At 45.2% G+C, this 26648-nt stretch overlaps 1 protein-coding gene across 4 annotated transcripts in view; it reads right to left on the bottom strand.

The window, feature by feature from the left end:
* The window catches only part of USP48 (ubiquitin specific peptidase 48), a 93193-nt gene extending 86557 nt beyond the window's left edge, over positions 1 to 6636 (bottom strand). For all 4 annotated transcript variants that reach the window (XM_028090777.2, XM_028090778.2, XM_028090779.2 and 1 more), the window contains exon 1: positions 6306 to 6636. In XM_028090777.2, the coding sequence (XP_027946578.1) occupies positions 6306 to 6439 (134 nt within the window). In that variant the 5' untranslated portion in view covers positions 6440 to 6636. The remainder of the gene's footprint in view (positions 1 to 6305) is intronic.
* Positions 6637 to 26648: the final 20012 nt, after the last annotated feature.

Here is a 26648-nt window from a genome sequence, read left to right as displayed (position 1 = left end):
AATTGCAGAAAGTATGCAGTGTGACATTCCTCCCCTTTTTTCTAAAATAACAATTACAGGGGCGCCCGGGTGGCTCAGTTGGTTAAGCGACCGCTTTCAGCTCGGATCATGATCCTGGAGTCCCGGGATCGAGTCCCGCATCTGGCTCCCTGCTCCGTGGGGAGTCTGCTTCTCCCTCTGACCCTCCCCCCTCTCATGTGCTTGCTCTCGCGCTCTCTCTCTCTCTCTCTAATAAATAAATAAAATCTTTTAAAAAAATAACAATTACATTGATTATATTCTGCCTTTTCTGTAAAATGTATGGCACACGAAGGAACTTCATCTTCTGGGGCTTTACCCCAGTGCCACTCTAGAATACTACACCAAACCCATAGTAGGTGCCAAAATTATTTGTTGTCTAAAAGAATATTTACTCCAGTAAGATATACAACAGGTACTCAAATATTTGAATTTAAAAGACATACAGAAAGAAAAAAATAATATACAGTTTTAACAATGGTTAGTTAGCCTGAGATTAAGGAGGGGCTTTGACTTTGCACAAAAATTAAGAACTAAGTATTCTCTGAGTGTTAAAATGTTAGCAGAAAAATACATAACCATAAACAAGGATAGATAAGGACCCAAGTGTCATGGAACATAAAACACCTATTTAAACCAGTTAAGGGCGCCTGGGTGGCTCAGTTGGTTAATCGACTGCCTTCGGCTCAGGTCATGATCCTGGAGTCCCGGGATCGAGTCCCACATCGGGCTCCCTGCTGAGCAGGGAGTCTGCTTCTCCCTCTGAACCTCTTGCCTCTCATGCTCTTTATCTCTCATTCTCTCTCTCTCTCAAATAAATAAATTAAAAAAATCTTTAAAAAAAAAATAAATAAACCAGTTAAGATGGGGCACCTGGGTGGCTCAGTTGGTTAAGCGGCTGCCTTCGGCTCAGGTCATGATCCCAGGGTCCTGGGATCGAGCCCCGCATCGGGCTCCCTGCTCTGCGGGAAGCCTGTTTCTCCCTCTCCCACTCCCCCTGCTTGTGTTCCCTCTCTCGCGGTCTCTCTGTCAATTAAATAAATAAATAAAATCTTTAAAAAAAAATAAACCAATTAAGATGCATAAAATTGGCAATTTTTAGATCAAAGTTGTGTTAAGTAATAAAAGAACAGGCAATCAGAATAAAAGAAGTGATCGATCATCAGTCAACAACTGTTAAAGCTGGGTGAGGGGGGGATTCATGGTACCATCCTCTCTGCTTACTATGTATGTTTAAAATTTGCATTAAGGGGCACCTGGGTGGCTCAATCATTTGAGCTAATGTGATCTCAGGGTTGTGGGCAGGAGACTGGCCCCCCAGGGCCAGGAGGTGGGGGGGAGTGTCAGGTTCTGCTGGGGGGGGGCGGAGTCCGCTGGAGGTTCTCCCTCTACCTCTGCCCCTCCCCTTGCACACAGGCACACTCTCTCAAATAAATCTTTGAAAACTTTTATAAAATTGGCAGGAAGTTTTTTTTTTTAATTAAAAAGCAGGTCCCCTAACTTGCCCTGAGGGTCAGGCTCAAGGGACCAATAATACTGCTAAAATGAGGAAACATGAAACACCTGAGAAAGGCGTTGCCCGCGAACATCATCAATGAAGAACAGCTGGATGAAGGAAGCTTCAGAGTGAGGCCTTGCAGCCCTCACAAGGGTTTTGGACTGGAGCTATGAGAAGTCAACTAGCATGATACTGACTTTCTAGAATGTGTTACATTTCTGTGATGCTTTAATTTTTTAAGTCATTGGTACTGTTTCTCTAATGAGAACAAAAGAGACATTGTACTACCAAGTCCAAACTGAAATTTTCATATCAAAATCTTAACTATCACAAAAAGAAACAAATTAACATATGAGACCTATCAGATCAAAAAGTGTGATTAAAGGGCACCTGGGTGGCTCAGTGAGTTAAGATTCTGACTCAATTTTGGCTCAGGTCATGATCCCAGGGTCCTGGGCTTGAGTCCTGCATCAGGCTCCCTGCTCAGCGGGGAGCCCCTTCTCCCTCTGCCTGCCACTACCCCTGCTTGTGCTCCCTCGCACACGCTCTCTGTGATAAATAAAATAAATAAATCTTTAAAAACATTCTCTCTCCCTATGCCTCTCCCCTCCCCCATATTGTGTTGGCAATGGTATAAGGAAACAAGACATTCTTACACAGTAGGATTGTAAACTGGAACCATCATTCTGGTGGGTAATTTAGCAATATGGATCAAAATGAAAAATGCACATCTCCTTCTCAACCAATCTACTCCAAGGAACTTACTTAACTATTACCCTTGTTGTTAGCAACAACTCTGCTTTAAGAATAAAGATTATACATAATATTTGCAGAACTCTAAGTATAGGTACAGGTTGCTTTCATCATGATTTTACCAAGCAGTTTCAGAAATGTAAATAATCTTGATTAATTTACTCTTTGAGAATAACTAAACACCTCTTCAGCTCTGGAATCTCGTAACAATTGTGTATGTAAAGTATAAAAAAGTATATTGATTAAAAAAGTATATTGATAAAAATTGCTTGGACCTCAGATTATGCGTGGTCTCAAAAGCACAAGCAATCAAAAACAAAAACAAAGGGGCGCCTGGGTGGCTCAGTTGGTTGATCGACTGCCTTCGGCTCAGGTCATGATCCTGGAGTCCCAGGATTGAGTCCAGCATCGGGCTCCCTGCTCAGCAGGGAGTCTGCTTCTCCCCCCTCTCATGTGCGCACGCTCTCTCTCTCTCTCTCTCTCAAATAAATAAATAAAATCTTAAAACAAAAACAAAAAAAACCACACCACAAAAAAACAAAGAAAAGTTTGGACTACATAAAATTAAAAGCTTTTCTACTACAAACAGTACCATCAAAAATATGAAAACACAACCCATAGAAATGAGAATATTTAGAAATATAAGGAATTTGTATCCAACATATAAAGAACTCTTACAACTCAATAATACAAAACAACCCTATTTTAAAACGGGCAAAGGACTTTAACAGACATTTCTCCAAAAATACACGGGAGGCCTAGAAGCACCTGAAAGATGCTGAACTTTATAGTCAGCAGGGAAATGCAAATCAAGACCACGATGAGATACCACTTACACCCACTAGCATGGCTGTAAGAAAAAAGAAACAGGAGCAAAGATGGGGAGAAATTGGAATCTTCATACACTGTACGTAAAACAGCACAGTCACTTTGGAAAATAATTTGTCAGTTCCTCAAAATGTTAAACATAGTTTTATGACCCAGCAATTCCACTCCTACAGATATACCCAAGATAAATGAATATATTCACACAGAAACCCCTACACAAATATTCTTGGCCACATTATTCATAGTAGCCAAAAAGCGGAAACAATCCAAATGTCCATCAACTGATGAACTGATATATAAATGTGGAAACTACGTACATAAAACGGAATATTTGGCAATTAAAAAAAATGAGAAACGGCCAATACACAAAAAGATGTTCAACTCATTAGTCATTAGGAAAATGCAAACCAAAAACACAATTAGATACCACTTCAAATTCACTGGGAGGGGGCGCCTGGGTGGCTCAGTTATTAAGTGTCTGCCTTCGGCTCAGGTCATGATCCCAGGATCCTGGGAGAGAGCCCCGCGTCCGGCTCCCTGCTCAGCGGGAAGCCTGCTTCTCCCTCTACCACTCCCCCTGCTTGTGTTCCCTCTCTCACTGTCTGTGTCAAATAAATAAATAAAATCTTAAAAAAAAATTCACTGGGATGGCAAACAAACAGAAAGTAGCATGTGCTGGCAAGGATGGAGAGAAACTGAAACGCTCACGCGTTCCTGGTGAAAATGTAAAATGAACAGCACAGCAGCTGTAGAAAGCAGTGTGGCAAGTCCTCAGTTAAACATAATTACCATGACCCAGCAATTTCACTCCAGGTAGACACCCGAAAGAACTGAAAACACGTATTCTAACAAAAACTTGTAGCCAACTGTTCACAGCAGCACAATAGCCAGAAAGTGGATATAACAAAAATGTTCATCAAGTTAACTATGTGAGGTGACAGATGTGTTTAACTACCTTGATCTTGGGGTGGTTCAGTCGGTTAAGCGTCTGCCTTTGGTTCAGGTCATGATCTCAGGCTCCTGGGATGGAGCCCCATATCGGGCTCCCTGCTCAGGGGGGAGCCTGGTTCTCGCTTTCCCTCTGCCTGCCATTCCCCCTGCTTGTGCTCTCTCCCTCCCTCCCTTCTGTCAAACAAACAAAATCTTAAAAAAAAAAAAAAACAACTACCTTGATCTCAGTACTCATTGCACCACATGTATGTATATCAAATCATCATGTTGTACACTTTAAATATAGGCAATTTGTTTGTCGAGTGTTCCTCAGTAAAGTTGGGGGGGATTTTTTTAAGTCCATCAACTGATGAGTAGATAAAATATGGTATATATCCAAACACTGGACTATTATTCAGCCACAAAAAGGAATAAACTACTGATCAATGCTACAACATGAAGACACTGCAAAATATGTTATGTGAAAACCAGACAAAAAAGGCTACATATTGTAGGATTCCATTTATATGAAATATTAATAGAGAAATCCAGAGACAGAAAGATCAGTGGTTGCTGGGGGTGGCATGAGGGGAAAATGGGAAGTAACTGTTTAAAAGGATATGGAGTCTCTTTAAGGTGATGGAAAAGCCCTAGAACTAGACAATGGTGACGGGTGTACCACTTACAAAGGTATTTAATGCCACTTAATTGTATATTTTAAAATAAATTTTGCTGCATATTTTACACACTTTTTAAAATGAAATTAAATACCAACACATGCTAGAATGCAGATGACCCTTGAAAACATTACATTAAGTGAAAAAAGTCATAGAAGTCCACCTGTTTTGATTCTATTTACATGAAATGTCCAAGATAGGCAAATTAGGAGGCAGAAAGTTGACCAGTGGTTGCTTGGAGCTTGGGGTGGTGGTGTACAGGGGAGGACCGAGTGCCAATCTAACGGCTAAAGAGCGTAGGAGGGGAAGGGGCAAAAAATGTTCTAAAATCAGATAGTGGTGATTGCTGAACAACCCTGTGAATACACGAACAAAAAAAACACTGGACAGTACATGTTAAATGGGTGAATCATACGATATGTGACTTATATTTCAATGCGGCGGCGGGGGGGGGACCCTGCTTGGATACAAACCTTGTAATTGCAACTTTAAACTCTAGGACATTACCCTTACAGCGATCCCAGACAATTTCTACTCCTTTACTTGTGTTAAAATCAGAACTATATCAAAGTATTTTTTTTTTTTGGTTATTCTTGAATCTAATTATACACAGACTACTGTCATTCCAGTACTTACTACTGGTAGTCGATGTGCCCTCCTTGTGAGCCAGACGCCCAGAGCTTGGAATTATTCGTTTGCTTAAAGCTCCCTAACTTGAATCACTTCTGAAACTCGACTTTAACTCCAAAGCACAGACCTTGACTTCCATTCCTTCCGGATCCCGCCGCGGAGTGTAAAAACTCCAGAAAGCCTTTACTAAATGCCTGCTAAAGTATGGCTACTGAGCATGCCCGGCTTGGCCAAGTCAATTCAACAACATTCCAGAACAAAAACTATAGTTCCCGCGTTAAAAGGTGGAAAAATAGAAGAGATAGGAACAATGCCTAAGAATTCGAACTAAAAGGCAAGGCAAGGTTCAAGGGCTAAGCAGAAATGAAGGACAGAACTTACACAGCTCAAACTTCGTACCTGGTAAAGTGGTGCAGTCGCAACGACCCCCCCCCCCAAAAGGCTAACACAGATTAACAAGAACCGGGAGGTCAACTGGGGGTGAAGGATACCGATGACGTAGGCTAACTATACGTTTTTCTAAATCTGCCCTATCCAAAACTAATATTAAGATGACCAAGCCTTCACCGTCAACAGTAATAAAAGATACACTGTGATGAAACTCACTTCGACGAAGTTCCCTTTCTACAATGGAAAAAGCCGAGCCGTGGCCAAGATATAACCAACAACGTTTGCTAAGCTCTCAGCTCCTGCCGTCAACCATTTCCACCGCCATCTTCTAGATAAGAACCCAGAACCTTTCCTAAAGGGCTTTCAGCAGCATCACCTCCGTGCAGCGAGCCCGGGATGGCTGCTTTGCTTCAGGTCGCCCAGACGCGTTAAGGAGGAAGCCTCCACCTTGCTCCTCTCCGCGCCTGCTAGATGCACACAGCTGGCCGCCGTCCTCTTTCCCAACATGACCCCCGGCCCCCAGTCCAGTTTTCCAAGGTCCGAAGCGAGGTGGGGCACAAGGCCCGGTGCGCGGGCCTCACCTGCACACGCCGCGGATGCAGGGCTCCAGCCAGATGCGGTAAGCGGTCTCGATGTGCTCCTGCGACACCTCCTCGGGCCGGACCGTCTCCGCCCAGCGCCAGGCCGCCTTCTCCAGCTGCAGCCGCGGGGCCATGGCCTTGGCCCGAGAAGCGCCTCCCAAGCCGGGCCGTCGCTGCTGCCGCTACTGCTGCTGCCGCCGCCGCCCAAATGGGCTCCGCCACCTGCCAGCAATGGGGACCAGGCGATTCCTCAGCCAGCTGGCCAGTCAATCACCTGTGCGCGCCACTGCCGCCGCGCCCGCCCGCCCGCGCCCGACCCGCACGACGGGCCGCAAAGCGCCGCCGCCGACACCCGACACCCCCCGCGCCCGCAGACGTTGGGTGTACTCCCCGTCGCTGTGGGCGCATGCGCATTCCCAGCAGCCTTTGCGCTTCCCCGCGCCTCTAGCCCGACTGGCGGAGGAAAGGGAAGCGGGTGTTCGGAATAGTGGTGCCACGTCCTCACCGGCGCTGCTGGGGTAGCAGCGTCTCAGCTCCTGGCTAGGCTAGCGTCCTGCGTACCACTACCCTAACAAGCCGACGCCTCGAGGGCAGAAGGCTGCCTATTCTTGCTCTCTGGTACTTCCCCTTTAACCTTGAAGGAGTCACGTGAGAAGCTACTCAACGCACACCATAGGGCCGCTGGACTGGGGGGGGGGGTAGGACCTGAAACCGGGTCACCAAAAAAAAAAAAAAAACCCACGGTCGGCTCTCTAGAGGATGATTAAACTTGAGCCTGGACCGGTTCCGACTCCTTTCCCGAGTTTTCCGGACGTCACGGGACGTTCTGGGCTTTTCCTGAACTAGAACTGGACTACGTATCCCGGCGTGCGTTCCTTGCTGTCGCTCACTGGATGCTAGGCATGCTGGGATTTGTAGTCCTCGAAATGGAGGGGGTTTGGGGGGAGTTCCTGGGTGGGGTTTCTGGGGCTGTGAGGGTCTTCGTTGCAGCTGGCAGACCCTCCTCGCTGCTGGTATCTCCTTTTGATGACTTCTTAGTCCTTTCCTGAAGCTCCTCTTTAGTTCCCGGGTTTAGAAACATTACCTTTTTACAAGTCCCGCCCCAGGATGTAAAGAGTAGCCTCATCGAAATGTTTTTCAAACTGTTAAGGGCACTGCTAGAGGGAAGGTTTTTGAGGACTTTACATTTGAATGAGAGCCCTCCAGGGTCTAAGCACTAATTTCTGACACAGCAGTTTACCAGCTGGGTAACCTTGGACTTGATGCTTAAAGTGTGCTAGTCGTTAGACAAATATTTGTTGAAAACATGACGAAGATAAGACGTGGTCCCCGCCATTGGGGGTGGGTGAGGGGAGAGCGGTAGAAACACAAAGATACACTTCCCAGCCTTGGAAGGTTTGCAGTTCTTGGAAAAAGGCTTACCGGAAGAGGTTATTTCTAAAGGTTTGCAGTACTTGGGAAAAGGCTTACCATAAGAGGTTATTTCTAAGCACATCTTTAAAAGACGACTAGAACTTAGCCAGGAGAGAGAAAAAGCAGCATTACAGACTAAGGGAACCACAAGGAGCAAAGGCACATTAGAAACTTATTGGTGTGGGGCACCTGGGTGGCTCAGATGGTTAGGCACCTGCCTTTGGCTCAGGTGTGATTCCAGGGTCCTGGAATCGAGTCCCACATCGGGCTCCTTGCTTAGTGGGGAGCCTGCTTCTCCTGCTCCCACTCCCCCTGCTTGTGCTCGCGCTCTCTGTCAAATAAATAAATAAAAATCTTTTCATTCTTCTGCATGGGGCTATCCAGTTTTCCCAACACCATTTGTTGAAGAGACTGTCTTTTTTCCATTGGACATTCTTTCCTGCATTGTCGAAGATTAGTTGACCATAGAGTTGAGGGTCCGTTTCTGGGCTCTATTCTGTTCCATTGATCTATGTCTGTTTTTGTGCCAGTACCATACTGTCTCGATGATTATAGCTTTGTTTTTTTTTTTTTTTAAGAGATTGCCTTTCATTTTTTTTTTTTTAAGATTTTATTTCTTTATTTGAGAGAGAGAGAATGAGAGAGAGAGAGCACATCAGAGGGGATAGGGTCAGAGGGAGAAGCCGACTCCCTGCCGAGCAGGGAGCCTGATGCGGGACTCGATCCTGGGACTCCAGGATCATGACCTGAGCCGAAGGCAGTCGCTTAACCAACTGAGCCACCCAGGCGCCCTCGATGATTATAGCTTTGTAATAGAGCTTGAAGTCCAGAATTGTGATGCCACCAGCTTTGCTTTTCTTTTTCAACGTTCTTCTGGCTATTCGGGGTTTTTTCTGGTTCCATACAAATTTTAGGATTATTTGTTCCATTTCTTTGAGAAAAGTGGATGGTATTTTGAAAGGGATTGCATTAAATGTGTAGATTGCTCTAGGTAGCACTGACATCTTTACAATATTTGTTCTTCCAATCCATGGGCATGGAACATTTTTCCATTTCTTTGTGTCTTCCTCAGTTTCTTTTGTGAGTATTTTACAGTTTTCTGAGTACAGATTCTTTGCCTCTTTGGTTAGATTTATTCCTAGGTATCTTATGGTTTTGGGTGCAATTGTAAATGGGATCGACTCCTTAATTTCTCTTTCTTCTGTCTTGTTGTTGGTGTATATAAATGCAACGATTTCTGTGCATTGATTTTATATCCTGCCACTTTACTGAGTTAACAAGTCAGGAAACGACAGATGTTGGCAAGAATGCAGAGAAAGGGGAACTTTGGTGGGACTGCAAGCTGGTGCAGCCACTCTGGAAAACAGTATGGAGGTTCCTCAAAAAGTTGAAAATAGAGCTACCCTATGACCCAGCAATTGCACTAGTGGGTATTTACCCCAAAGATACAAATGTAGGGATCCGAAGGGGTACGTGCACCTCAATGTTTATAGCAGCAATGTCCACAATAGCCAAACTATGGAAAGAGCCAAGATGTCCATCAACAAATGAATGGATAAAGATGTGGTATACACACACACACACACACACACACACACACACACACACACACACACACACACACAATGGAATATTATGCAGCCGTAAAACAAAAAACAAACAAACAAAAAAACCCGAAATCTTGCTATTTGCAATGATGTAGATGGAACTAGAGGGTATTACCCTAAGCAAAATAAGTCAATCAGAGAAAGACATATATCATATGATCTCACTGATATGAGGAATTCTTAATCTCAGGAAACAAACTGAGGGTTGCTGGAGTGGTGGGGGATGGGAGCTTTGGGTGGCTGGGTGATAGACATTGGGGAGGGTTATGTGCTATGGTGAGCGCTGTGAATTGTATAAGACTGATGAATCACAGACCTGTACCTCTGAAACAAATAATACATTATATGTTAAAAAAAAAAAAGGAAGAAAATAGTAGGAAGGGAAAAATGAATGGGGGGAAATTGGAGGGGGAGATAAACCATGAGAGACTATGGACTCTGAGAAACAAACTGAGGGTTCCAGAGGGGAGAGGGGTGGGGGGATGGGTTAGCCTGGTGATGGGTATTAAAGAGGGCACGTATTGAATGGAAAACTGGGTGTTATACACAAACAATGAATCATGGAACACTACATCAAAAACTAATGATGTAATGTGATTAACATAACATAATAAAATAAAATAAAAAAATATATAATCTTGGGCGCCTGGGTGGCTCAGATGGTTAAGCGTCTGCCTTCGGCTCAGGTCATGATCCCAGGGTCCTGGGATCGAGTCCCGCATCGGGCTCCCTGCTCCTTGGGAGCCTGCTTCTCCCTCTGCCTCTCTCTCTGTCTCTCATGAATAAATAAATAAAATCTTTAAAAATATATATATATATATAAAATTAAAAAAAAAAAAAAAAACTTCCTGGTGTGAGAAAACAAATTCTGAGACAAGGAGAGGTGAGAGGTAAGCCACAAGAGATTTATCCTTATCTGAGAGATTTATCTTTATCTGTGATAAAGAGTTTTATCTTTATCTGAGAGATCCCTTGAAAGGTTTAAAGCTGATGAGAGATACAGTGGAGATTTGCCTTTTGTATGGCTTCCTCAGTCCAGGTCAAGGTCAAAGGCAGACAAACCTCTTATGAAGTAGGACAAGCCAGAGATAATGAAGGTCTCAACTGGGGAAATGTACTGCTAACCTGGCTGGGGTGTCAAAGTACCTGGCTCTGGGGGGGGTCTCAAACAGACCAGGTGCAGCCACTCACCACTAATAAAATCCAAAAGCAGAGACATGAGTGGTGGTGAAACAAGAAAGGAATTTATCTCAATAAGGCCAACACTGGGAACACCATGGACTGGCATCTCAAAGACTGTCTCCCAAGTGCTGAAAATACATCTAGGTTTATGTAAAGAAAATGCGGGACAAAGGTCAGGTACATTCAGGTGGGCAGTGAAGGTCAGATCAGTCTTTCTGTCCATCACTCCAGGTCTTGCTGGCTCAGGGCAGTCCTTGTTGCTGGGGGGTGGGGGTGGGCTAGTTTTGGCTCACATCAGGGGATGCTTTGCCTGCGGGGTCTTTTCCCTGAGTTAAGAAATAAGCTGGAAAGAAGAACTTAAGTACAGACTGAGGTCAAAATGGAGGTAGTCCTATTTCATGATAGATATGACATGAGAAGACAAATTTGAAAGGTATGTAGGACGTGGAATTGCTACAACTTTTTTTTTTAACATTTTTTTTTAAGATTTTATTTATTTATTTGACAGAGAGAGAGACAGTGAGAGAGGGAACACAAGCAGGGGGAGTGGGAGAGGGAGAAGCAGGCTTCCCGCCGAGCAGGGAGCCCGATGTGGGGCTCGATCCCAGGACCCTGAGATCATGACCTGAGCCGAAGGCAGACGCTTAACGACTGAGCCACCCAGGCGCCCGGAATTGCTACAACTTGACGATGTTGGTCTAATCAGTGTCTACTCACCTTTGTGTTACTTGACCTTCAAGTCTGGGTCACAGACCTTTCCTCGGTGCTTACAACTATCTTTGACATTGTTTCACTTGGCACACGATGAAATTGTGATCGTTATTCACCATGCGGTCACTGCTATGTGCAGTTTTCTTTTTTTTTTTAAAGATTTTATTTATTTATTTGAGAGAGAGAATGAGAAATAGAGAAAGAGGGAAGAGGGTCAGAGGGTCAGAGGGTCAGAGGGAGGAACAGACTCCCTGCCGAGGAGGGAGCCCGATGTGGGACTCGATCCCGGGACTCCAGGATCATGACCTGAGCCGAAGGCAGTCGCTTAACCAACTGAGCCACCCAGGCGCCCTATGTGCAGTTTTCTAACTTGGGTAATTAAGAGTTTCTACCTAGTGAGAAAGAACTAAAGAAGCAGCAGCAGGTTTGGAAGGGAGATGATGATTTCAGTTTTTAATATACAGTAGACCCTTGAACCATGTGCTCCCAGTGATGTGGAAATTCTGGTTATAACTTTTGACTCCCCAAAAACTTAACTACTGATAGCCTGCTGTTGACCAGAAGCCTTACTGATAACGATTAACGCATTTTGTATGTTCTATGTATTATAGACTGTATTTTTTTTACTCTATTCTTAAACTAGAGAAAAAAACGTTACTAGGAAAATCATAAGGAAGAGAAAAATACATTTACAGTGCTATACTGTATTTATCAAAAAAAGTATAAGTGGACCCACACAGTTCAAGGGTCAGCCGTATTGCATTTTAGGTGTGTTCTCGAAAAACGACCTCCATGATTCAGAGCCAAAATAGAACAGGAGGACAGAGTTGGGGATAAAGAGGAACAATAGCATTATTGCTTTGCCAGGCAAAGGAGGCTCCACAGCAGGCTATGGCCTTCAAAAACTGAGAGCCCTCGAGGTGCCTGTGTGGCTCAGCAGGTTGATTGTCTGACTTCAAGGTCATGGTGCCCGGGTCCTCGGATCAAGCCCTAACCAGATCCCCCATGGCAAGCTCTGCACTCTGTGGGGAGTCTGCTTGTCCTTCTCCCTCTGCCCCCCCATCTTCTCTCTCTCAAATAAATAAAATCTTTAAAAAATTGCAAGCCCCCCCACCCCCCTCTCCGAGGAAGGGCCTAGGGGGTTTTACAGGGAAGTACAGGATCTAGCTGGGTTTGAAAGGAATTGTGTTGTGCTGCCAGCCTCCTTCATCCTGTCTTCAGGGTGGTAAGAGAGGAGGGGAGGTTTGCAGAAGAGAGGAAAAAGGTTACTTTAAAATTGAGCTTTGCTGAAGCATTATACAGCCATTTTGACTTTTATTCAACTTTATGCTTTTAAGCAGTTTCAGATGCATCAGGGACATGCATGCCAGCACAGCAGACATGAATCTGAGTCTTGCAGGATATATTATCCTGCGCTGTGAGTTTTTCAATCTCTACTGGATGATTCTCATCAGCATTCAAATATGCTGTGATTTCTCCCCAGTTTAACACTTTCTTGACTCCCACATCCCCCTCAAGCTACTGGCCCATTTCTCTGCTCCCTTTTATAGCAAAACTGGAAAGAGTTGTCATACTTTTCTCCAGTTCCCCTCTTTCTATCCCTGTCAAGGCCATTCCAAATCAGGCTGCTGCCTCTATCACCCCCAAAACCACTCATATGAAGGTCACACTGTGAAATCCAGTGGTAAGCTCATACTCGATTTTGCTTGACCTATTCAAAGCATTTCACCCATTTTTCACTCTCTCCCCTGGAGCCTGTCCTTAAGTTGCAAGACATCATGTTTTTCTCATGGTTCACTGGTCATTCTTTTTAGTGTCCTTTGCTGGTTCATTCTCTCTAACCTGTAAACTTGAGTGGCATAGGGTTGTCCTTGGACCTCTCCTCTAATACATTTACTCCCTTGATGATCTGATCTCCTCCTGTGGCTTTAAATACCAGCTGTGGGTTAATGACTGCCAAATTCATATCTCCAGACTTGACCTTACTCCTAAAATGCCAAATTTATATATCCCCTACTGCTCACTTGGCATCTCCAATATGCAATAGGTCTTCTGCACTTCACAGGTCCAAAACCTATCCTTATTCTACTTCCAGTTGCCCCAAAATATCCTTCTAAAACTTTACCATCTCAGCAGATGGCAACTCTAGCTTGCCAGAAACTTTAGAGGCAGGTTTAACCTATCTTTCTCTTACATTCCCATCCAGTCCTTTCACAAATCCTGTCAACTGTGCCTTCAAAATATATACAAAATACGACCACTCTGCAGTTGCCATTACCACCCTGGTGTCGCAAAAGCTTCCTAACTGGTCTCCAAGTTTCACCCTTGCCTCTTTGTAGTCTGCATGTAAACCAGATGGACATTCCTTGGCTTAAAAACCTCCTAAACTTCCTGTCTGCCTCGGAATAAACGAAAAAGGCCGTCTCCTCTGCACCTTACTGCCCAGACCTCGTTTCCTACCACTCTCTCTTCCCCCAACTTTGCTCCAACACTGCCTTCTTCCTCCCTGTGCACAACTACCCCAGCAGCCTTCCGCCTCAAGACCTTTGCATTTGCTGCTTCCTTTTCCTGGAACTCTCTTCTGCACAGTGACATGGCTTGCTCCTTCACCTAGTAAGTTTTGGGAACAGGGGAAGAACCCTAGAAAGAAGGTTCAGAAGGAACAACTGTTAGGTATAAGAAGAATCTGGGGCACCTAGGTGGCTCGGTTGGTTAAGTGTCTGACTCAATTTCGGCTCAGGTCATGATCTCAGGGTCTTGAGGTTGAGCTCCACATTGGGCTCAGAGCTCAGCACACTCCGCTGGGGATCGTCTCCCTCTGCCCCTCCTTGCACACTTCCTCTCACATGTGCGCTCTCTCTCTAGATAAATCTTAAAAAAAAAAAAGTAAAAAGAGGTGAGGTTAATTTTATTTATTTTTATTTTTTTAAAGGTTTTTATTTATTTATTTTTAAAGATTTTATTTATTTATTTGACAGAGAGAGACCCAGCGAGAGAGGGAACACAAGCAGGGGGAGTGGGAGAGGGAGAAGCAGGCTTCCCGCGGAGCAGGGAGCCCCGATGCGGGGCTCAATCCCAGGACCCTGGGATCATGACCTGAGCAGAAGGCAGACGCTTAACGGCTGAGCCACCTAGGCGCCCCTCATCCAGGGGCTCATTAGCCACATGTGGGAGTGGCTACTCTAGTGGACAAGCCTAGGACTATACTCTCTTGACTTCAATCATTTTTTTTTAAAGATTTATTTATTTTAGAGGGAGCATGCATGGCAGGAGGAGGGGGAGAGGGAGAGAGAGAATCTCAAGCGGACTCCCCACTCAGTGGGGAGCTGGACCTGGGGCTTGAGCCCACGACCCATGAGATCTTGACCTGAGCTGAAATCACGAGTTAATTGCTTAACCAACTGTGCCACCCAGGCGCCCCGATTTGACTCATCTTCTATTCACTCTTCAACCAACTCCTATCTGGCCCATGTCCTTACCACCCCTCTACCACTGCTTGTATCAAGGTTAGCATGGCTTCCATGTTACCTAATCCAGAGGTCTTCTCTCAGTCCCCAGCTCGCTGCCATCACCACTCCCGCTATCTTGAAATGTCCTTCTCTCGGTTTGTGGGCAGTATCCTCTCCTGGTTTGCCACGTCCCTGTGTTGCAGCTCCTTCTCGGTCTTCTTTGCTGCTGCCTCCTCCTCTACCGGTTTCCGAAATGGTAGTGTAAAATAAAAACATGTTCCCATGTGTCTCCTCTACACGACAACACTACTTCACTTCTCACACCAGATGTATGGGTTTTCCAAACATCCAGCAATTCTGTGATACCAGCGGGATGTCCTACAAATTCAACCCAATTCGGTCACTATTTACCTGGAGATTGTACCAGATCACACAGGTTAAGGGTTCAGTCCTTCAAGACTGTACACACACACACACACACACACACACACACACACACACACACACCCCATTCAGGCACCAATTGCAAATCCAGGTTCTCACCTGTGTTTCTGATCAACTGGCCATAAGTCTGAGATGCCCATCACTCCCTCCTCAGGTTTGATTGATTTGCTAGAGCAGCTCACAGAACTCAGGAAAACATTCTACCTACTAATTACCAGTTTATTAGAAAGGATGTAACTTTTTTTCTTTAGGTTTTATGGTTTTATTAACACAAATATGATGTGCACAACAAGCTGTCTATTCATTTTCTTCGCCGCGCAGCCTGGCGTTGGGATTGGTGACTCTGATTGCTAGCTGGGCTGCTCTTTCCACAATAGCTTTGCGGTTCTTGGAGGAGACATTGTGAGCAATCTCTGCACAGAAAGGATGTAACTTGGGAATAGCCAGAGAGAAGAGGGGCGTAGGGCAAGGGATATAGGAAGGGGCACAGGGCGCCTGGGTGGCTCAGTTGGTTAAGCGACTGCCTTCGGCTCAGGTCATGATCCCGGAGTCCCGGGATCAAGTCCCTCATCGGGCTCCCTGCTCGGCGGGGAGTCTGCTTCTCCCTCCTACCCTCTTCCCTCTCGGGCTCTCTAGCTCTCATTCTCTCTCTCTCAAATAAATAAATAAATAAAATCTTAAAAAAAAAAAAAAAAGAAGGGGCACAGAGCTTCCATACCCTCCCTGGACACACAATGCTCCCAGCAACTCCACTGTTCACCAGCCCAGAAGTTCCCTGGACCCCACCCTTTTAGGTTTTTATGGAGGTTTCATTACACAACCAGGGTTGATTAAATCATTGGCCATTGATGATTGATCTCTATCTCCACTCCCTAGAGGTGGGGGGGAGGGGGATGTGGATGATAATTCCAGCCCTCTAATCATGATTGGTTTGCCTGGCAACCAGTCCCCATTCTTTGGTGACCCAGGGGCTTTCCAAAGCCACCTCATTAACATAAAGTCAGGTGTGGTTGGAAGGGACTTGTTACAAATAACAAAAGACAACTTTATCACTCTAATTACTTAGGAAATTCCAAGGGTTTAGGAACTGTGGGAGGCCTGGAGGAACACCAAACATGTTATTTCTTATGAATCACAGCATCACAGCTGAAGTTTTGACGGCCTTTGTCCTGGGCCCACTTCTCTATCAATCAATTAAAAAAAAAAGAAATATAAACATAAATCAGATGTCACTCCATTTTGTCATCCTTTCACAACTTAAATAAAATCTAAACTCCTTTTCGTGACCTATAGGGCTACAGTAGGCAGAATAATGCCCTCCCCCAAACTCTTGCCATATCCTGAGTGTTTTCATTTTCCAAAAATTCACATGTTGAATCCTAATGCCCAGTGTGATGGTATTTGGAGGTGGGGCCTTTGGGGGTTCTTAGATCATGAGGGAAGAGCCCTTATGAATGGGATTAACACTCATAAGAGACCCCAGAGAGCTCCCTTGCCCCTTCCACCAACGTGAGGACACTGAGAAGACCGCTTTCTATGAACCAGGAAATGAGTTCTCACCAGACCAAATCTGTGAGCACTTTGAACTTGAACTTCCCAACCTCTAGAACTGTAAGGAATAAATTTCTGTTGTTGATAAGCCACAGTCTATAGTATTTTGTTTATTTTTATTCTATTTTAGTATGGTATTTTTGTTATGGAAACCCTAACCGAGTAAGACAAACGCCCATGTCCTATTCCCAAAATTTGTGAATATGTCACCTTAGGTGGCAAAAGGGACTTTGCAGATGAGATTTAGTTAAAGATCTTAAAATGGGGAAATTAACCTGGATTACCTGAACAGGCCCCATGTAACCACAAGGCTCTTTTTTTTTTTTAAGATTTTATTTATTTATTTGACAGAGTAAGAGAGAGCACAAGCAGGGGGAGCAGGAAAGGGAGAAGCAGGCTCCCCACTTGGCAGGGAACCCAATGCGGGACTCGATCCCGGGACCCTGGGATCACAACCCGAGCCGAAGGCAGAGGCTTAGCCGACTGAGCCACCCAGGTGCCCCCACAAGGGTCTTTATAAGAGGGAGGCAGAATGGTCAGAGCCAGAGAAGAAGTTACCCAGCTGACTTTGAAGGTAGAAGAAGGAGTCATGAGCCAAGAAATGCAGGCACCCTTTAGAAGCTGGGAAAAGCAAGGAAATGGATTCTCTCCTGGAGTACCCACAAGGAATGCAGCCCTGCCAACACCTTGATTTTAGTTCAAAGAAAGCCTCTCCAGACATCTGACCTCCAGAATCATAAACTGTTCGAAGCTGCTAAGTGTGGTAATTACAGTAGTAATGAAAGAGGACTACCTCCATTTTGACCTCAGTCTGTACTTTCTAATTGATTAAGTTCTTTCCAGCTTATCTCTTAACTCAGACAAAAGACCCCGCAGGCAAAGCATCCCCTGATGTGAGCCAAAACTACCCCCTCAAGCAACAAGGACTGCCCTGAGCCAGCAAGACGGGAGGGAGTGATTGACGAATGATTGATCTGACCTTCACTGCCCACCTGCATGTACCGACCTGACCTTTGTCTCACATTTTCTTTATATAAACCTAGAAGTAGTTTCTGCACTTGAGAGACAGTCTTTTGAGACACCAGTCGGCTGTCTTCCCAGTGTCGGGCTCACAGAAATCCTTTCTCATTTCAACACCACTTGTGTCTCTGCCTTTAGATTTTGTCAGGGGTGAGCGCTGAACTTGATCTGTCTGGGCCCCCCTGGAACCAGATGCTCTTGTGCCCCTGCGCCCTGGTTCTGATAAAAGGAAACTAAAACTAAGGTCACTTCATGATCTGGCCACTCCTAACTTCAACCTTATATTATTGTTTGTTCCCTCATTCACTGTGAATTAGGCACAGTATCCAAGTACTTTCCTGCCTCAGGGCCTTTGCAATTGCTATTCCGCTAGTAATGCTCTTCCCCAGCTCCTTCAGATCTCAGTTCAAATGCTACCTTCACAGGGAAGACCCCCCTGACCAGCCTGTTAAGAGTAGACCTCCCTCTCACACCCCCACTATCACATCCCTGTTTATTTCTCTCCTAACACTTATCACAATATCTAAAGTGATTGTGTTGGGGTAGGGGGCCCCTGGATGGCTCAGTCTGTTAAATGTCAGACTCTTGGTTTTGGCTCAGGTCACGATCACAGGGTCGTGAGATCGAGCCCCACGTCAGGCTCTGTGCTCAATGGGGAGTCTGCTTGGGATTCTCTCCCTCTCCCTCTGCTTCCCCAACCATCTCATGTGCTCGCTCTCTCTAAATAAAGTGATTGTGTTCAAGGCACCTGGCTGGCTCAGTCAGAAGAGCGTGCATCTCTTGATCTCGGAGTCATGTGTTGAAGTCCCACGTTGAGTATAGAGATTACTCAAATAAATAAACTTAAAAAAAATAATTGTGTTCATTTTGATCTTGTTTACTTGTTCATTGAGGTCGTCCTCAATTGTCAGCCCTTCAAGAGTAGGAACTTTACTGCCTTGTTCATTGCTATGTTCCTGGCACCCAGAACAGCGCCTAGCACATAGTAGTAGATGCTTAAGAAATACTTGCTAAATAATGAATGTGCATCAGTCTGAATAAGGATTACTGTTTTTTTTTTTTAATTTATTCGAGGTGGGGGGAGCTAGAGAGAGCGTGAACGGTGGGGAGGGGCAGAGGGAAAGGGAGAAGCTGACTCCCTGCTGAGCAGAGAGCCCGACTTGGGGCTCTATCCCAGGACCCCAGGATCCTGACCCGAGCCGCCAATGGCCCAAACGACTGAGCCACCCAGGCACCTCAAGGATTACTGTTTTAGTTCCAGAGGTGTGGTTAAAAGTAGATTCTTTTTCCGAGATGAGAGAGGCTTGAAATCTAGGCAGGCTCACAAAGTCTGTATAAAGCACAAGCAGATTTTTAATGTCATCATTTTTCCAAGACTGGGAAGGGAGAGGAAAACACCAAGCCAAAAAGGGAAGTGAAGGATTGGAATGTCTCATCATTGGAGCAAGAGGAGGATGGCTGGCGTGAGGGCTGCCTCATCCGTGAAGTACCACTCCTGCGGACACTGAAGACGCTATATCGACACTTCTTGCCACCAGTATGGGTCAGCATGTGTATGATCACATTCTAGAGTTGAGTCTCCCTTCGACATCTACACTGTGAACTGCTATTCCCAGGAGTTATTCACTGACAAGTATAGTGGAGGGAGGAGCCAAGACCTTCAGTGAACCGTGTTCTATGCTATGAACTCCACTGGCTTTAATGTAATAATGTGGGAGCTGACCAGAGGTAGCCTTTTTTTTTTTTTTAAAGGAATGTGATTTTTTTTTTTTAAAGATTTATTTGAGACAGAGAGAGAGCACACGTGTATGCATGAGCACGTGCACAAGGCGGGAGGGAGAGAGAGAGAATCTCAAGCAGACTCCCCATTGAGCACGGAGCCCCACGTGGGGCTCCATCTCACGACACTGAGATCATGACCTGAGCCGAAACCAAGAATCAGTCACTTAACCAACTGGGCCACCCAGATACCCTTGGAGGCAGCCTTTTGAAAAGTATATTTACTATAGAATTATTCAGTATAATAAAGGATTACCTAATATAATAGTATCTTATCCACTTGGAAAAAACCTCTCTATTAATACACCAGCCCCCAGCCACACATACTCCTTCTGGGTGTAGAAGCTGCTTTTAGTCAACGGGCTTGAGCAATGGAATGTAGGAAGGTCCCACGGTGACCCCTGCCTGAATACAGTAAGTCTCATTGGGACCCACCTCAAAACATCCATAGGCCCTAACTGACCAATGGGCTACTTACAACCAGGCACAGTTACCAAAAAAGGGAAAATTCCGTAAGGTGCCTTACCTCCTCACCTTTCCTCTTTAGAAATAGCCCCCACCCACTGCCTCATTTGCAAAGTCTCTCCTTGGCTCCCTTGTGGTGTATCCAATAAACTTCTAGCTCCTTTGTTCTGCCTCCAGTGATTCTTTCACCACCTACACCACCAGCTTCCACCTGATTGAGTTGCCCTACATCTGGGCCCCCCCCATCCAATTGTGAGAGAGGACAGTATGCACTTTTTAAAAGATTTATTTGCGAGAGAGCACGCACGAGAGTGGGGTGGGGGGGCAGAGGGAGAGAGAGAGAATCTCAAGCAGACCCTGTGCTGAGCACAGAGCCCAACGTGGGGCTCGAACCCATGACCGTGAGGCCATGACCTGAGACCAAACCAAGAGTCAGATGCTTAACCCAGGTGCCCCCAGTGTGCACTCTTGCTGTGGGTGGGAGCAAGGGGCATCCGGGTCAGGAATCTTATAATGGAGACCTCCCTTTCTGTGCATATTCTTCCCCTAGGGATGCTATAATAAATTACTACAAACTGGGTGTCTTCAAACAATAAACTTACTCATGCACAGTCCTAGAGTCTGAAAGTCCAAAATCAAGCTACCTGCACAGCCACGTGCCCCCTGAAGGTGCTGAGGAAGGCTTTTACCTGGTCTTTTCCATCCTCCAGGTGGCTCCTGACGTTCCATCTTTCCTCTGTGTACGTCTCTGTGTGGCTTCTCCTCTTACAAGGACACGGGTCATTGAGGTTAGGGCCCACCCTAATCCTGTATCTCATTTAAACTCATGACATCTGGAAAGATCTTATTTCCAAATAAAGTCACATTCTGAGATTTCAGGTGGGAGGGGCATGGATTTGGGGTGGACACTATCCAACGCATGAGACTGTTTATAATCGTGCTCTTTGTGTGTTGGCTGTTCACACGCTTGCTCTGATTGGTTAGTGGCAATTTAGCAAGCCCTAATATGTTGATCCTTAATACGATTCCTTTACATACTGGCTCTTGCCACCTCACCATTGGACTATAGGTTTTACGGAAATACAAGGGGAACGCGAATATTCTGCCACTGTTAAAGATGTGAGCTGGTCCTCAGTGGGATGCAGGCAGCCTTTATTTTTTTATTTTTATTTTTTAAAGATTTTATTTATTTATTTGAGAGAGAGAATGAGAGATAGAGAGCACATGAGAGGGGGGAGGGTCAGAGGGAGAAGCAGACGCCCCGCTGAGCAGGGAGCCCCATGTGGGACTCGATCCCGGGACTCCAGGATCATGACCTGAGCCAAAGGCAGTCACTCAACCAACTGAGCCACCCAGGTGCCCCTGCAGGGGACCTGGCTCAGCTGGTAGAACACGCAACTCTTGGTCTTGAGGTCATGAGTTCAAGCCCCACATTGAGGGTAGACTTTACTTAAAAAAAAATAAGAAGCTGTGTCCAGAACTGAGACATAATTTACACACATCTGCTCTACAGCTCACACCCTGATTTGGTCACACCTATGCTACCACGGACCTGAATCAGTATCAGAATCATAGCAAACAAGCATATTCCTTAAGTATTTGGTAATGTTGCAATGTATCCAATCACTGGGGTTATATCAAGAGTCCCATTAAATGTCCATGGCACAAAGTCTTGCCAAGCAGGAAGACAGAGACATAGCTCCATCCATTGCCTCTTTATTTTTTTTTTAAGTAGGCTCCACACCTAGCACAGAGGCCAATGTGAGACTTGAACTCAAGACCCTTCAATCAAGACCTGAGCTGAGATCAAGGGTCAGATGCTTAACTGACTAAGCCACCCAGGCACCTCCTTTTTTTTTTTTTTTTAAGTGATCTCTACCCCCAGCATGGGACTCAAACTCGTGACCCCGAGATCAAGAGTTGCATGCTCTACTGACCGAGCCAGCCACATGCCCCTATAGGACTGTATTTTGGCTGTTTGCACAGCTCTAGGCTGTCAGGACAGTTGTTTATTATATAATTTGGACAATTTATTCTGCCAGAACACTGTTCCATTTTCTATTTATTTCACCCCAGGCTGGATTTAGGTGTTTCCTTAGTAACCCATTAAACTTTTTTACCATTCCTGCTGCTGTCAGATTATGAGGCATCAGATGTTCTTCTTACTGGCCTAGACCCATGGCCTTAACTGTAAAGTTTGTTTTTCTGGTTTGATTCTATGGCCGGGGGGAGGGGGGGGCACTTCATCCATACTAGTAAGTGTCTGTGTGCCTGATATTGAGGCTCTAGCATCTATGTAAACCCCAGGCCTGAGAAGTACCCACCACAGCCATTTCTGGTCTCCTGGTGACCCAATCATAGCTTCAGCATTTCCTGTCTACCAGATGTATCTTCTGCTAGCTCTTTTTAAGATTTAAAAAGAGCATACTGTCCTTCTCTCTCATGATTGGATGGGGGGCCCCCAGATTTGGGGCTACTCAATCAGGTGGAAGCTGGTGGTGTGGGTAGTGAAAGAATTCGCGGGAGGCAGAACAAAGGAGCTAGAAGTTTATTGGACACACCACAAGGGAGCCAAGGAGAGACTCTGCCCCCTTTTTTTTTCTATTGTCAACTGATACAGAAAAGGGTTACCGTTTTGACAATGTTTCAGTATGTGCTGTTTTAGGACCACCTCTCTCCCTCATTGTTTCATTGATGGGTTTGTGCCCAATTGTCCATTTGTTTGGGGACCCCACCTAGCTAGAATATTGTCTATTAACCATTTTGATGTTATCTTTCCCATTAATTTCTCTACTTTCTAATTGTATTTTGCTTCTTGAGTTTTACCTTTCTAGGTGCTGAGACATGATCCCCTGTTATGTTAGACGGTCAAACCCAACGTATGTTCTCCCATGTTGGTTTTCTCCATACTGATTGTTTATTAGCCAATTATCTATTTTTCCATTTGGGGCACCAAATTATTAGGCCATTGGCTACTGCCCATGGATCATAATTCAAGATAACTTCAGGATGTCCTTTGCATAAGTTCTGACTTACTGGCAAATGTACTGATTTTATTTTATTTTATTTTTTTTAAAGATTTTATTTATTTATTTGACAGAGAGAGACACAGCGAGAGAGGAAACACAAGCAGGGGGAGTGGGAGAGGGAGAAGCAGGCTTCCCACCGAGCAGGGAGCCCGATGCAGGGCTCGATCCCAGGACCCTGGGATCATGACCTGAGCCGGAGGCAGACGCTCAACGACTGAGCCACCCGGGCGCCCCAATTGTACTGATTTTAATTCATCATATTGAGTTGCCTTGTCTGTCCCTCTACCTGCCAGAGTTCTTCCTGTGGTTGCCTTTAGGGCGGCCGCTTTCCACTCGATATCTCGTGGTGTGACTGAGGCACTCCCATGCTTGGGCCATCACGTCGCCTGAACAGGTCCCTTCAGCTCTCTGGATTTTGGCTTTCTCATCTATAAAAGGAGATGATTATACCTGCGTCAGGGTTTTTCTGGAGTGAAGGTATTCAAGGCCCCAGGCTTGGAATTGGCATCAATGACTCGTTATTTACTAGTAGCTTATCAGACTGTAAGTCGCAGGAAAGAATGACAGATGAGCTGTGACATCCTCAGTGCAGAAGCATTCAGCCCATATTCCAGACTCAGAGAGGGTCTGAGGGAAAGAGCCCTTAGAGATGATCCAGGCTTGCTGTCCTATTGGACAGAAAACGTAAAACATGGCAATTGGGCAGGACAACCGTCCTTAACTACAGTTCCCTGAACATGTAGGGAAGACACCTAGGACTCAGACTTGAGATGCCCAGTGCTTGGCTTCGGGATGGAGCTGCCACCATCGCTGTCCTCTAAGCTGAGGGGCATCCCACCACCCCTCAGCGGCTGTTTCTAGGATGTACAGCGAGATTCCTCATCCTCAAATTGGCTTCGACTGCCCCCTAGGGGACATTTTTCTCCAGACCCATGGGTACCAGCCACATTCCTCCAGGTAAAGGGTTGGGGCACTGTCCAAGGCTGCTGGTTCTCTCTTCTTCTCTTCCTCTGCTCACTCCATGGCAGACTCACCCCATTGTGTGACTTTACATACTATCCACAAGCCACTGCTCCCCAAATTATATCCCCAGCCCACACCCCCCGACCCCCGGACTCCAGACTCAGAGATCCAACTGCCACTTGTCACCTCCGCTGGAAAGGCTAATTAATGGTCATCTCAATCAGAATGAATCCAAAGCTGAGAGCCTCTTCCTCCCCCATCCCAGTTATGGCAATGCCATCCTTCCCGACGCCAGGCTGAAACTCAGGGTGCCATCCTTGACTCATCTTTCCTTCACATCCAAGTCCAACCTGTCAGCAAATCCTATTGGCTGCGCCTTCAAAATATGTCCAGAATCTGACCACTTCTTGCCATCCTAGTTCAGGCTACCATCTTTTCTAGACTTATTAAAAGAGTCTCCTATCTGGTTCTGTAGCATTTGGCCCTGTCCAGTGGTTCTTGTCTCAGCTGGAGAAAAAGCCAAAGTCCTTATGATAACCACGAGGGCTTTACTGATCTAACTCATCTCTTGTCACTCGCTCCGTAGTTGCATTCGGGGTGCAATTGCATTGCTCCATACTGCTGTCGCCTGTGGCAGGCATGCTCCTGCCTCAGGGCCTTTGCTCTCGGTCTTCCCCCTTCCTTCAAATAACTACATGGCTGGCTCCCTCATTTCCTTTAGATCTTCACTCAAAAGACCCTTCTCCATGAGGCCTTCCCAGGATATCCTATCAAAATTTCAGCAGCTCTCTGACATTTCACATCTCCCCACCTTGCTTTATGTTTTTTCTTCTTAATATTTATCACTATTCACAGGTGGGGTAACTGCAGGATGGACGTTTAGGAAGGCACATGATGTAATGAACACTGGGCATTATGAAAGACTGATGAATCACTGACCTCTACCTCTGAAGCAATAATACATTATATGTTAATTGAATTTAAATAAAAATAAATAAATTTTAAAAATAAATAAAATCAGGAACAACACAGGCTAAAAAGTATTTATTACTATTCAATGCATTGCACATTTTACTCATTTATCCATTAGGATGTAAGTTCTACAAGAGTAGAGTTTTTGTTTATTCTGTTCCCTGAAATATCTCCAATGCCTGTAACAGAGGTTAGTGATATTTGAAAAAGGAAATTACATCCTTCTTTTATTTTTTAATTTTTTAAATGCTTTCTTTTAAAATAATTATTTAAAAATATTTTATTTATTTATTTGAAAGAGAGAGCGTGCACAGAGGGAGAGGGAGAAGCAGACTCTCTGCTGAGCAGAGAGCCTGACATGGGGCTCAATCTCAGGACCCTGAGATCATGACCTGAGCCAAAGGCAGATGCTTAACTAACTGAGACTCCCAGGTGCCCCATTTATTTTTAAGTAGGCTCCATACCCAGCGTGGAATCCAATGCCTTGCTTGAACTCATGACCATGAAATCATGACCTGAGCGGAGATCAAGAGTTGGATGCTTAACTGATTGAGCCACCCAGGTGTCCCTTATTTCTTAAGTAAGATTTTTTTTAAAGATTTAATTTATTTATTTGACAGACAGAGACACAGGGAGAGAGGGAACACAAGCAGGGGGAGTGGGAGAGGGAGAAGCAGGCTCCCTTCGGAGCAGGGAGCCTGATGTGGGGCTCGATCCCAGGATTCTGGGATCGTGACCTGAGCCGAAGGCAGACGCTTAACCGACTGAGCCACCCAGGCTCCCCTTAAGTAAGCTTTATGGCCAATGTGGAACTTGAACTCATGACCCTGAGATCAAAAGTCACAAGCTCTACCAACTGAGCCAGCCAGGTGCCCCTACATCCTTCTTTTAATTTAATCTTCCCAATAAGCCGATAAGATACTATAGTATTTTCCCTAATTTGTAGATGAGAAAACGGAGGCACAGAGAGGTTAAGTCCTTTGCTCAAGGGTCACACAGCTAGGAAATGGGACGTGGGGGGAATATTCTACTCTTCTACTTACCAACCTTATTATCAGTATCTGTATTCAGATTTGTCATTGTTTAAATGAGACCCGTAAGAGTGCCTTCTTTGTGGGGTCATTGTGATGACTATGTGTGATAAAGCATGTGGTAAGCTTACAGCCAGTGCCTGGAATGTTGCACTTAAGAAGTGGTCGCTAGAAATAAGAAAAAATTAGTTTTTTTTAGTGATTATTTTGATTTTTTTTCTTCAGCTTTGCATTTTATTACTGATATGGTTATTTGTGTTCTTAGGGATGTTGTCCGGGCGCCTGGCTGGCTCAGTCAGTGGAGCATGTGACTCTTGATCTTGGGGTTGTAAGTTCAAGCCCCACATTGAGTATAGAGATTACTTAAAAATAAAATATTTAAAAATTTTTAAAAAATATTTTATTTGAGAGAGAGAGAATGAGCATGAGCAGGGGGTTGGGGAGTGCAGAGGGAGAGGGAGAGGGAGAAGCAGACTCCCTGCTGAGAAGGGAGCCTAATGTGGGGCTCTATCCCAGGGCCCTGAGATCATGACCTGAGCTGAAGGCAGCTACTTAACTGACTGAGCCACCAGGTGCCCCTAAAAATAAAATCTTAAAAAAAAAAAAAAGGATTGTTGTCAAACTTGGCATAACCTCTATCAAGCATCTTATATATGTGAGCTATAAGGTTTGGAAGGATTTTCCACAGAATAGCTTCTGGCTTCATACATTTCAAACCTTATTTCAG

Source organism: Eumetopias jubatus, unplaced genomic scaffold (assembly GCF_037043125.1).
Source record: "Eumetopias jubatus isolate StellerSeaLion01/CBP00866 unplaced genomic scaffold, mEumJub1_p1.0 scaffold_4, whole genome shotgun sequence".
Taxonomy (NCBI): domain Eukaryota; kingdom Metazoa; phylum Chordata; class Mammalia; order Carnivora; family Otariidae; genus Eumetopias; species Eumetopias jubatus.
The sequence above is the reverse complement of the archived record's forward strand: the minus strand, read 5'-3'. Positions and strand labels throughout refer to the sequence as shown.